The sequence below is a fragment of the Tribolium castaneum genome, chromosome 3 (genome assembly GCF_031307605.1).
Source record: "Tribolium castaneum strain GA2 chromosome 3, icTriCast1.1, whole genome shotgun sequence".
Lineage (NCBI taxonomy): Eukaryota > Metazoa > Arthropoda > Insecta > Coleoptera > Tenebrionidae > Tribolium > Tribolium castaneum.
The window spans coordinates 16,697,747-16,710,075 of NC_087396.1; the positions used below are offsets into that span (position 1 = coordinate 16,697,747).

The 12,329-nt window shown below is 36.6% G+C and overlaps 2 protein-coding genes across 10 annotated transcripts in view; one reads left to right on the top strand and one right to left on the bottom strand.

Moving 5' to 3' along the window:
* Nucleotides 1-12,329, top strand: part of s-cup (stanley-cup) — a 14,416-nt gene continuing 2,087 nt past the window's right edge. Inside the window, exons 1-4 of one of the 2 annotated variants that reach the window (XM_064355663.1) lie at nt 1-135; nt 9,064-9,180; nt 9,993-10,127; nt 11,206-11,353. In XM_064355663.1, coding sequence (XP_064211733.1) covers nt 10,000-10,127; nt 11,206-11,353 — 276 coding nt within the window. In that variant the 5' untranslated portion in view covers nt 1-135; nt 9,064-9,180; nt 9,993-9,999. Of the gene's footprint in view, nt 136-8,815; nt 9,181-9,992; nt 10,128-11,205; nt 11,354-12,329 lie in introns of those variants that run through there. The other variant, XM_008197348.3, reaches the window with a different exon arrangement.
* The window catches only part of fdl (fused lobes), a 25,274-nt gene continuing 16,002 nt past the window's right edge, over nt 3,058-12,329 (bottom strand). For 7 of the 8 annotated variants that reach the window (XM_015981563.2, XM_064355280.1, XM_015981562.2 and 4 more), the window contains 2 exon segments: nt 8,209-8,366; nt 3,058-4,951 (listed from right to left, as the gene is read on the bottom strand). In XM_015981563.2, coding sequence (XP_015837049.1) covers nt 3,205-4,951; nt 8,209-8,354 — 1,893 coding nt within the window. In that variant the 5' untranslated portion in view covers nt 8,355-8,366 and the 3' untranslated portion in view covers nt 3,058-3,204. 8 annotated transcript variants of the gene reach the window in all.

Genomic DNA, 12,329 nt, shown 5'->3' on the forward strand with positions numbered 1-12,329 from the left:
GGTTGCTAAAGATGAAATGTCACAACAGCTACTATCAGTAGTATCTTCGGCGCTATCTTTCGGAGATGGTGATCGGCGTCGCGACGCTCTTGCGTTAAAGGGTGGCATGTGAGTGGCGCGCGGAAGCAGACGAAAGTAAGTTGCGATTTTTCAATCAAATTTTATAACTTTATAAACTTGAATATTATTGTTAACACTTTTTTTACTTGTACTCGTACCTATTAATTTGTATTTGCGACAATTTTTTCTGTTTCGGTAATACCTAAAAAAAACTGCAGTCGTCTTTATTTGTTATCCCGTTAAACGAATTAGGGAAGTATCCAAGAAATGAGTTCTCTCAGAGTCTGAAGTGTATCTAACTCTGTAGACACGCAATTTTATTTTATCCAACGGTTTCAAATTAGACTTATAAATACTCTACTCGTACCTTCATACACACTTTAACAAACTACAATAAAACTAGTGTAACACCAAGGTAGCAGTTTTTCAATTTTTAAATGTAATTAATTAATTTTCAACTTAAAATTTCTCCTTGTTAACACCTGTTGCTGAAGATGGTTTAATTAATTAAACCGAAACTAGTCCATTTAAATTTTTTATTTTACTCTGGTAGGGTCAACATCAATGTTTTAATCTCCATTTCATGAAAGAAAATGTAAATTACGGTGGTATAATTTTTACCAATAAAGAGCACTTATTTATTAGATATTTTATTACAACTCTTAACAGTAATATGAAATTGTAAAAATACGAAAAAGGAAAACCAATCTAATTTGGATTCTGCATGGAACAGTAACAGCTAGAACTTTTTTTTAGACTGAAAGTATTAAAGTTATTAATACGAAAGTATTAAACATTTCCAATAAAAAAAAATTGTTCAAATTTGAATTTAGCATTCCAGAACCCTTGTATACTTGCTTTTTTTTCTTTTTATTAGATGACAAAAGTATCATTTAATAAAAATTTAAAAAATTGAGGATAATTCGTTAAACAAGTAATTATGTGATGAAAAACGCCAATACTGTTTGTGGTTTGATCGGCTAGCAATTTTTTTTATGTTCTGGTAAATAGAAATATGTAGGTATTAGTAGGTACTAAAAATAGTTCCATATTATCTGGGTATATTGGCCACAGTCTTGATTTTTGTTAATAATTTGTAACACTGTAACCGGATTCGTTTTTTCTTGACAAATATTTAATGTACAATTCCACAAGATTGATGTATTGTTAGTAACTGGACGCGTATTCTATCGGTATCCTTTAAAATTAATTCAGTATTGCCAACAGACACAGTATTTCTGGATCAGTCTGTACAACATAATTCAACAATGGACTCATTGTTTAAAATTATAAATTTTGTCTCATCCTTTAAGCATTTTTTTAATTTTTTAAAGTTATGTATAAAGATAAACGCTAGGTGAAAATATTAATCTCTAGGTTTCAATATAAGAAGTATTCTTGCCCTTAATAAATGTTTCTATAATTTCTAAGGTGATGTTAAAAATATTTTTACCTAGAAAGCAAATTAAGTATGTCTCTTCATCAGAAATCATTGTTAAAATCGGTTAGTTAATTCAGAGAAATAATACTTGGATTTCACCACCGATTTTAACATTCGTTAATTCAGAGAAATAATACTCGGATTTCACCACAGATTTTTATTTGGTCTTAGCCTGGCCCTTGCTAAAGAAAGACCAAATAAAAATCTGTGGTGAAATCCGAGTATTATTTCTCTGAATTAACGAAGCGATTTTAACATCATCTTAGAAATGATAGGCAAATATCTGTATGGTTGCCCAGCTTAGCTCCCGTCTTCTGTAGCTCAGTTATTAGTAAAGGTGACCTTTTGATATTTTGTAGGACACATTTCAGGAAAATATTTTTGATTATACGGAGTGTCCCAAAAGCAGTATGGCGTCATAATATTTTTTAATAGCATGGTATTACTTTTTAGCGCTTTAGAATGCTTTTCCAGCTTCTTACATGACCCTAAAGTTTTTCTAATCGGTTTACTGTTACTGTTAAAAAATTAATAAAAACAAATAAATCGATTTTACGTCTTTAGTTTTAAAAATTGATAAAAATGAAACGGTGCTTTCTTGATGACATTATTAGTATGTACGTTTTGAATAATGTCTAGCAGAGTTATTAATTAAGTTTGATTGATTTGAATTACTACAGGGGGGTTACCATTTATTTTCAAATGGCAACCCCTGTTCATTTTCATATCATGCGAAACACCATGTACGTAGGTTGCCTCTTACAAATTTCGGAAATAGAGCTTCCTGTTATTTCTATCTTAAAACCAACTTCTGAATTGTAAAATTCGTATTTTTCAATTTATTTACAATGTTTTAGCCTTAAGATACTATTTACATCATTTCAGTGATTTCAAAAATTCATCTCGGTCAAAAATTGAATAACCTCGTGAACATTTTTCAGCGATGATTTTTTTTTCAATATTCGGTGTAGATTATCTCAACTCTAGTGCATCGATGAACTTGATGCGACTTTTGACGATGAAGTACAGTCGACATGCGACTTTATAACAGTGGTAAATTTAATCCAAGTATGACTCTGATTTGCTCAGTGACAACAAGGGTTGTCCAAAATCGATTTTTGTTCTCGAAAACTTTGATGCTGTCCGTGAAATGAACTACAAGATTGTAGTGTGACATATCGTGAGATTAAGGCAATTTTGGTCACTACAGGCACCAGCATACACTCAACATTGCATGAGTATTTGGCTTGCAAACAAATTTCTTCGCACTGGATCCTACTTATTTAAAAAAAAACTCAAAAAAGGCTCGTTTCGGAGTTAAAAAGGTAGTTCGAAAATTGGTTCAAGGGAATTCAAGAGTGTATTAATCTTTTTGAAGAATATTTTAAATTGTTTTAAAGCTATATACGATAACGATAACGAATTCTTGTTACCGTAATGACCTACTCTATTCCCGAAAAATGAAAGGAACCCCACGTATTTGTCTACTTATCTTTAGTCTTAATCCAAAGAAGATAGAGTTCTAGGTTTTCCCCAGCCCAATAAAACAGCAATAATTTACTTAAAATTTTTATTCAATAAATAAGCACTTGCTGATCCACTTAACCCTAATTGTACTGACGAATCGAACCTTTGGCTGTAAGTACTCGGCAAGAGCGTCCTTCAGTCACACATTGGCACATAAACAGTCCTTTGGTCCCCCGTCAAAGGCACATACCGGGATTTTGCGCACACCACACCGGCCACATGGCCTCCGCCCCCAGCCCCCGGGCCACCAACCGGTCCCTATGCGTGTTCAACCTCGTGTAGACGTCCTCCTGGATGGTAAACGAGGTCACATCCAGCTGCGGGTCGCTCCACACCCTTTCGGCGAAGGCGGCCGCCCTCGGCCACAGCCTCGTATCGAGCGACGTCTCGTCGAACTGCTCGCTCCAGAGACAGGCCTCGCCCCCCAGGATCTGCTTCTTGTTGAGGTGCAGTTGCTGCCACGGCCGGTGGTTGTAGACGGTCTGCCACGGCCGGTACGGGTCACACGCCGCCTCCCCCGTCTCACGCCACCGCCCGAAACCGCAGTCGAGGTACCACGCGTCCACGTGCGAGATGATCACCCGGTAGCCGTCGCTGATGAGGTCGGGGGTGTCCGGCCACTGGCTCGCCCCCCAACTCTGCACCACGACGTTTTTCTTATCTAAATATTTGTAAATGTAGGGTCTCTTGCTGAGATTGCTGGACCAGATTATCACAAGCGGGATCTTTACCCCGTTATTGGCCCGTTCCAACCGTTTTAACGCCTTGAGGGTGAACTCGCCCCAAAGGTCGTGCAAGTCGGTGTAGTTCATGAAAGTCGTGGTTTTTTGCAAGTGTTGGGCCCAACACTCCAAATTCACCTCGTCTCCTCCCAAATGGAAGAGCTCCGTTTCGTCACTTAATTCTAACAAGTCTTTGTACAGTTTCTCGAGGATTTCGTAAACGTTGGGGTTGTCGGGGTTGAGTTGGCCACATGGGGGCTCCCCGCAGTACAGGCTCCAGGGGCGCTCGTTGACACACACTGCTAGTTCGCCTAGACCTTCCTGGGGGCCCCAGTTCCAACCATTGCCGGCGTGGGCCGGTGTATCCACTTCAAGCACCACTCGGATGCCTCTGATTCGAGCATATTCGACCAAAGCCTTGACGTCTTCCGGCGTGTAGATCATGTCGGGTCCGTAGGCACCGTTTTTGGCCAACTGAGGCACTCTTTGTGACACCAAAGGAAAACTCTGGGAGTCGGTGAGGTGCCAGTGGAAGACATTGAGTTTATTCGCGGCCATTCCGTCCAACACTCGTCGAATACTCTCAACACTCATGTAATTCCTCGCCGTATCCAGCATAATCCCACGGTAGGGAAAAATGGGATTATCCTGGACCGTGGCCCCTTTAAGTACCTTAAGCGCCCCCTTGGTTTCATAATCGTCCCACCAAATCAACTGGGACAAAGTCTCGAGCCCGTGCCTGGCCCCGAAAAAAGTTTTCGCCGTGATATTGGCCACAATTTCGCCGTCCCGTGGCTTCACACTCAACGTATACCCTTCGCTCGTATCCAGCTTTAGTTTTACGATATTCGGGTGCAAAATTGTGACTTTGATTAGAAATCTTCTAATGTCGGTGTCTCGTTCTACGTAATCTTTGTTTTGGACTAGACTGATAATGTTAGTATTGAAGGCCACGAAAGAATGCTCTAAAAGTGTTCTAGCGGGTTCGGGAGTGTCCGTTTCGAGCTCTAATTGTTGATGGTTGAATGTGACAGCCCTGCTGGCGAGAGTTACAGGTCCGGTGGGTTGGGGCCAGAGCTGCGTCGAGCCGCACAACATGCTGCATGTCGATAATGACACTACAGGGATGGCCCCTTTTATATGCCGCCTCTCGCATCGCTGATTTATACATTGCCAAGTCCACTGGGGCGGGTGCGACTTCCTGAAACAAGCGAAACGGTTTTTAATGCGGGCATTAGCCGCCTTCATTACGGCGAAATTAGAAAAAAACGCTCTTTTTCAAGTTGGACGGATTTTTGGTCGTTCTAATTCGATGATAATTGCCTATTCTTTCTGACAGAAATATGTACATAAAAAATTTAAATTAATTGTTACAAATATTTTAATATAAGAACAGAAGAAATTTTTCTAAATTTGCGTAATAAATTTTTCTGTTACGTGTACGTATGTAGCAAATGCATACGCCATATTAAATTACGTTATGTATACCACAAATCAAATATATTTTCCGATTTCAATTAATGTTCGAGCGATATAAAATAAATTACATTAAAGTTTTCATTGTAGATGCATTACATATCTGTTTCATTCATCCTCTCATACACAAATTACAAAATATGTTTTTATAAAATGCGCAATATATTCTTTTATAATTATTCATTCTTCCCAACCCGATATACATTTTTTTACGAAAATTAGATACCATCAAAATCTTAATCAAAAAATAAAAAATAGTCATACAAATACACACATTAGTGTGAGTCGCCGTAAACGCATTATACAGGGTGTTTCACACAACTTTACGAGTCATTCGCCTAATGTAAATACATACCCAAATATACAAAAATCACAAAACACTAGATACAAAAAATACACATACAGCGTTGAGCAAAAGTATGGAACCAAGCATTTTGTGTCTAAACCATATATCTTAGGAAAAAACTAATTAGTACATCATCTACATGAAAAATGTGGTCAATTTTAGAAAATAAACTTTTTCAAAATTTCTTTCAGTTTATGAGTTATTCAAAAATTTTTTTTTACAAATGGCACCCTACTATGACATTTTTTTGGTAAAAAAATATGCTCTAAAATGAATGACTTCTGATTTAACAATATTGTTTTTCAACCAGTAGTTTTCTTAAAATAAATTATTAAAGTTGCGTTTCGAGTTTATTACGATGATTTTACAAATTGAGCCGAAGAGGTTGTATCTATGAATATTTTTATTCTAATAATGTGATTTGTCAAATTTTTTGCAAATATACACATCCATGGATACAACCACTTCGGCTAAGTTCTGTTCAAAAGAATATTATTGAGTTACAAGCAATTTTTGGAGTATAATCTTTTACCAAAAAAATTGCTATAGTAGGATGCCATTTCAATAAAAAAATTTGTTGAGTAACTGAAAACTAAAAGAAAAAATTATTCATAAAAAATATTCACATTTTTAAAGTGGTTGATGATGTACTAATTAGTTTTGTCGTAAAGTTTAGGTAAAAAATGCTTGGTTCTATTCTTTTGCCCAACGCTGTATAATTATTTAATATTTGGGAATTTTTTCTCAAACTAATGACTGTTTCATTAATAGTCATAAACTGCTGCTTTCAGAATCAATTCTCATGTGTTCTAACAAGGGAGGAAATGAATATACATAGTTCTAGAGCCGGTTTCCAGAAGATTTTAATTGCAATTAAATTTTAATCGCAATTATCTTGATATTTGTCAATGCATTTTAAATGGCAACTTAATTCGAATTAGTTTAATTCTGAATTAAATCTTAATTTTGCTTTCTGTAAACCGGCCCTAAATCTATTTAAGTTAATCACTAGCTAACTAAAAAGGTAGCAATTTTTTAAAGAGGTGAACAATCTAGAGAAAACTATCGAATTTTTCAAAATTTGTAATGGAGTGCGTATACATTCTGTATACAAAATAATTTTACTTAAAGACGCGAGTATCTTTAAAGATCTATTTCCTACTAAATTTTTAATTTTTCTATTAACCAAAACCAAAGAAATACCTAGCCACGTCGATCACAGGCTGCTAAGTTGAACAGCAAAGAAATATAAAATTTCAATAGATGAACAAAGAGAGCAAGCAAATTATGTAATTTAGCATCCATACGTGTGTATTACAGAAGGATCAACATTTATGTTTTGTACACATCAAGTTCAAAAAATCCGCGTGAATAGAGTAATGTTACAAATTGCATTGTCGTTTCGAATTGTTTACTAAATAACATTTTTATAATCATTTTAATTTAATTAATTGTAAAATTCTTGCGCTAGATAGCATGTAATTGCAGTTTTAATTAATGATATAAAGGTCTGATCAGGAACAGTCACTTATTTGTTTTCATAACGATGTTTCTGCGAATGAAGCATTCGTCTCAACAAACAATGCGAATTTAATTAACATGAGTAAAGGTAAACTGTTGTAATTAGCTGATTTACTACATATACTAAGTGACGGTAAATAATGGTTTCGTTGACACTCGAAGCTCGTAAATAACGAATGCTCTATCATTGAAATACCTGAACACAGATTAATAAACACCTCGAATCTCTTCATTCAAAATTTGTATATATTTTTCTGGCTATTAGAGAATCCGGATGAGTGCATTAATAATTCAGTGCAATTGGCAGCAGTCAAAATGTCAACAGATCACATATTGCATTTTGTGCAAACTGGCAAACAGCGTGTTCTGTTCTGTATTATTCATCGTTCACGCCGACATATTTGAAAAATGAATTTTTCATCAATCCGAATTTATTTCGTTTCCGGCTGTGCAAAAGTAAGACACATAAAAGATGCTTGAGACATGTCACATTTTCCCCCAAAAAATATCCAATTTGCTCTTCGGAAAATAAAACAGTTTCTTAAACTACTAACCCAATTACTCTAGTTTTTCAAATTACCCTTCGCGCCGTTATTGATCCCCCAAGTTATTATTTCGTGTCCATGTGTGGCGTAACGGCCATCAAAGTCCGCTTTTACTTCCCTTTTACGATGTACTAAACTTTATTATGACAAGCTAATAGTTTTCCGCTGCGAATGTCACGCCGTGACCCGCTCATATTTTGCCACATCGTCGGACGCGATGATTTATTTGGCGGTATATGCAGATCTGCGGTCATTCGCAACCGCTCATGTAACTTGCCCGCCTAAATCCGGCTTAATTAATTCGCGAACTACTACATGCGACTAGATCTGTTTGTGATCTGCATTTCCTAACTGTCCAACTTCGATCTGAAGGCACACGAACAAAATGTCTAATGCATATTTAATTTCTCGAGATAAAACCGAGCTGGAGCTAGACTTCCGTGACAGTTCGATGGCGGCGAAAATCGCCCAAATTTAATTCTTGCGAGCGTCTTGTCGTGTCCCGAGGACAATCACTTCCAATTATAAAATTGGATAACCTGCGCAGAAAAACACACAAATAATACTTACTTCTGCCGGGGGTAGGGTTGTCTATAAGTGTACAAAAGCTTCGACGTGGTAAGATTGCTGGTTTGTTGCCAGTACAGATAAATGAAGAATAAAATACAGCAGAAGGAAAAAAAGAAGAGGACACGCTTAAGCTCGCCAGGCTTCATCCTCTCGAGCCTCTGTAACAAAGTTTCAGATTAAATAAAAGTGCAGAAAACTACCGCAAAGTGGATAAAATGGAGTCTAAGTCTATTAATCCGTGATGGTCTTTCATCGAAAATTAAACTTTATGCTCCCGGACCACCAGGCTACATAAACACCAATGTGGCAAACAAATATTTACTAGGATTGGAAGAAATGAGACTTTTAGCGAATTTATTTGACGTCGAGACTTTACACCAATACTGGGGACCATTTTCCGCACAATTAACTGCAGACTAATTAAAAAAGGGTGCTGAAAACTGAAAGCGCAGAGAATTTTAACAAGAAATTTGCCAGTTTATTAATTTCAAACATAAACATTTATTTTCCCGGCGCATCCACCAATAATGGTAAATTACCGGCGCATCCACCATTTAGTCAAACTTATTATTTATTAAAAATACAACTTTTTGAACAAAAATACTGTTCGAAAATGGGTTTCATTTTTTGTTTGGCGCATCCACCATTTCCGACTGATTCCATTACCGGTCGTCCTGGGTGTTAAAATGAAAGCATTAAGTCTGCTCTAGTATTGATTATTTCAGGTAAAATGTAAGTTGTTTCAGTCGTGAAAGAGCGTTCGATATACCAAGTGTGCGTCACGAATTACACCATGTTTCAAATATTAAGTGCCCCCGTGTAATGCGTCTCATACGTGTTTTACAATACTTTCAGAGAGTCATCGAACATGTCGACGACTTTCGTTTCAAGAACACTTCAGGCCTTTTGAAATATTGAAGAAGCTTAAAGGTTGCCATGTTGAGATAGCACCAGCACGGCGCTTTATAACAGGTAAGTTACTGGAAAAAAATCTGATTGAAAACGCGGATTATGATTGAACATGGAATTGTGTGCTTGTGACAACGACTGCCACAACCGCACTGTGGTCAATCTATTTTCAGTTCAATTATTTCGCGAATTAAAGAATTTAGTTCCGTCGTTTCGCATCCAAGGGCAATTGCGACAAAGGTCGTAAATCCTTGGATTATTTATTTAAACAGCTTAGGCCATCCGAAATTTCTAGTGCACAGGCATCAAAATATAATGGCTGAATTTTTACACAACACTACACATTTTACTTTGTTGTTTTCTGACGAAATTGTTTGCCGTAGTAGATATTTTTAGAACTCGTCTTTATTTGAATTGACAATAATAAGTAGAAATGTCAGGTCATCATTAATTTGGAATAATACGCTTTTAATGCTGTAACCTAGAAAAAAATGATTCAATGCTATCGATCACAAAATGAACCAAGAGCATTTCAGTTAATAAATTATTCAGCCTGTAAAGATTAATATGACGTTCAACTTGCAAAACTCAACAATACCAAAGCCATTTAAAATATTTTTTTAAGACGAACATAAACCTTGGTAATTAAGATTTAACGTCCGATAGAATAAAAATTATTAACATTTGAGTTGTTGTCAGCGCAGTACATTATTTAACCACAAACGTGTGCCTACGTTATATATCCATAACAATTTTTCTTCAAAATTTTGGTTGCATTAGAAGAGCTTAATAAATAATGATAATGGCTAGTACCCATCTATGCACTTTCTCAAAGTTTAAAACCACTCAAAATCACCAATTCTCGTAAATTGCAGGTGTGTTATGTCAATGAAAAAATTGGCCGTCCTATCAGCATTGCACAATTATGGCGGACTGAATAAAACCGACATGAACCCCACACCAGGATCCCCTCCAGCTCCGGTGCATGGGGTCAACGTGATGCTGGGAGGGTAAGATGTTTATATCCAGATTCCTGATTGTAACGGTAATTATTGATCGGACGACCCAAAGGTGTTAATATTTCAGTATACCGTAGAAATTGTTAATTGGATGGAACATGGAGAGAGAAATTAATTAGAGAGGAAATTCCGATTAAGGCGATTTATCACCATTTTTTATTTGGAGATTCGAGTTTGGGGCAAAAGCTAACTACACTTATCGCGATTGTTATTGTAATAGCGTTTCCGTAAATAAAGCTAATGGAGCGATTCAAAAGAAGGGCAATTGCGTTTTATAGATAACTAAACAGTCCAATGGTTAAAAATGGTTTTAATGGCCAAACGCTTCAAAATGGTTTTTGTAGCGTGATGTGCACGGAACAAAACTGCAATAAACAAAACAACTTTTTTTGCGTATTATTGAAAATTTTAATGATTTACAAAATTAAGAAACAATAGTTGCTTAATCTGGGCTTTCCTTAATTTATTGCAATTAAAAGAATGTAAGTGAGCGTAGACATAATAAAGATAAATGCACCCAACGGACGATAAAAACTCCTCGCGAAACTACCTTTTTCCATTATCCTTAAATAAACTCGTTAAAACTTGGTCTTCATAAAGGCAACCAGTTGTGGGCTTTTGTTTTAGTAATTTTTCCGATGCTGCAAGCCGCCCAAAAACTTTAATTGACTAAAACTGGTTCAGTCTAAGCATAAATCAATCAAGAGTTATTGAGTTTCGCACTTCCGTATTTTCACAAAACCGAATAAAAAACCATATCTTGTTACGCAAAGGAAATCATTTCCGTTCCCAAGTCGAAGGAAAATTAATTCATGTTGTACCTAAATGTCCTGATTTGGCCAAAATAAAATTTGTTTCCGGACCAGGAACTAAAAATCAGATAAAATTCCTTTCTGTATTTGCCCCGTTTTTCGTCTTATCAAGATGCAAAAGTGCCCCATTTCCAGTCCTCCTGAAGTCATCGTCCGAATTTCCCGCCGCAAAAATCGTGTCAACAAGCCGAAAGTGGGTTATCTTTGCGATTTCCATTTTTGTGCACGAAAACATATTAAAACTGTCTCCTTGGCAGGGCTATGATCAGCGGTATTATCCTTGTGGTCTTCATATTCTGCTACTGCTGCCACAAGACGCACCGGAAATCGCAAACGCATTTGCCTCCATATTGGAGGGACCCGGGAGGCCTCTCTATGGAGATATACACCGTCGAGGCGCAAAGTGTGAGTACTAAAGGAAGCGGAAACGCGTGCGGTAAGACCGGAAGCGGCCGGTTTGTAATTATTAAATGCAGGTCGAGTGATAAGAATCGGATAATTGGGTTTGGATTTCGGTGCTATTTTTACCGTAATGAGTTTATTGATTGGGAGTTGTCGCCGCTTCTTATCGCTGCGAGCTAAATTGATCGAAGGGGGCTATCAAACCTACGTAACTGCAATTTATTTCCGTTTAAATATTAATTATAATTGGCCAGAAATAGACTGACATTTCTTAGTGTTCGATAGTTGGAGACTTCCAGCACGTTCGTTGGTAGCGAAAGTGCAAAGAACTGTAATTCAGCGGTTCTTAACCGCGACAATAATTAACGTTTTAATAATATATAAGTAGGCGCTGAATTCGGCTTGTATTAAATATTAGCAGGCGTGGGTGGACTTGACTGCCCATTGTTACGCCAACTTGATCATTTTATCAACAAATTCAATTTATTGCCTAATGGTCGATGGAACTGGAAAGCCGATTGATTAATTTCAATCGAACCAAATGACATTTTCCATGTGAAAACATAAAATTTTCATCCAAGTTCATGCAACGTGACGTTTCAAATGAGATTTCGTACAGTATTACAAATGGCATTTGACACTCGATTCTTTATTTATTTGAGGGTTGTGTAACAATAATTAGGGAAAAGTGAAACAATTAAAAATTTACCTGATTGTGGCCACTTTATTGTTTAATTGACTTTATAATGAAAGCGTACTCTTACGTGTAGAATTAATTTTAAACTTTAATAGCCGACATAATAAAGTAGGCAGATAAGTTCACTTACGTTATTAGGGTTCAAATGGACTTTAAATTGTAAATGCATTTTAGATGACATTTTACGGCTTCACAAATTTACTTCACTATCAAAGTATCCCAGTTTACGGGAAGTAGTTGTTTATAGACGGATCGAGGATTAAATTCGCTTTATTTTCTCGT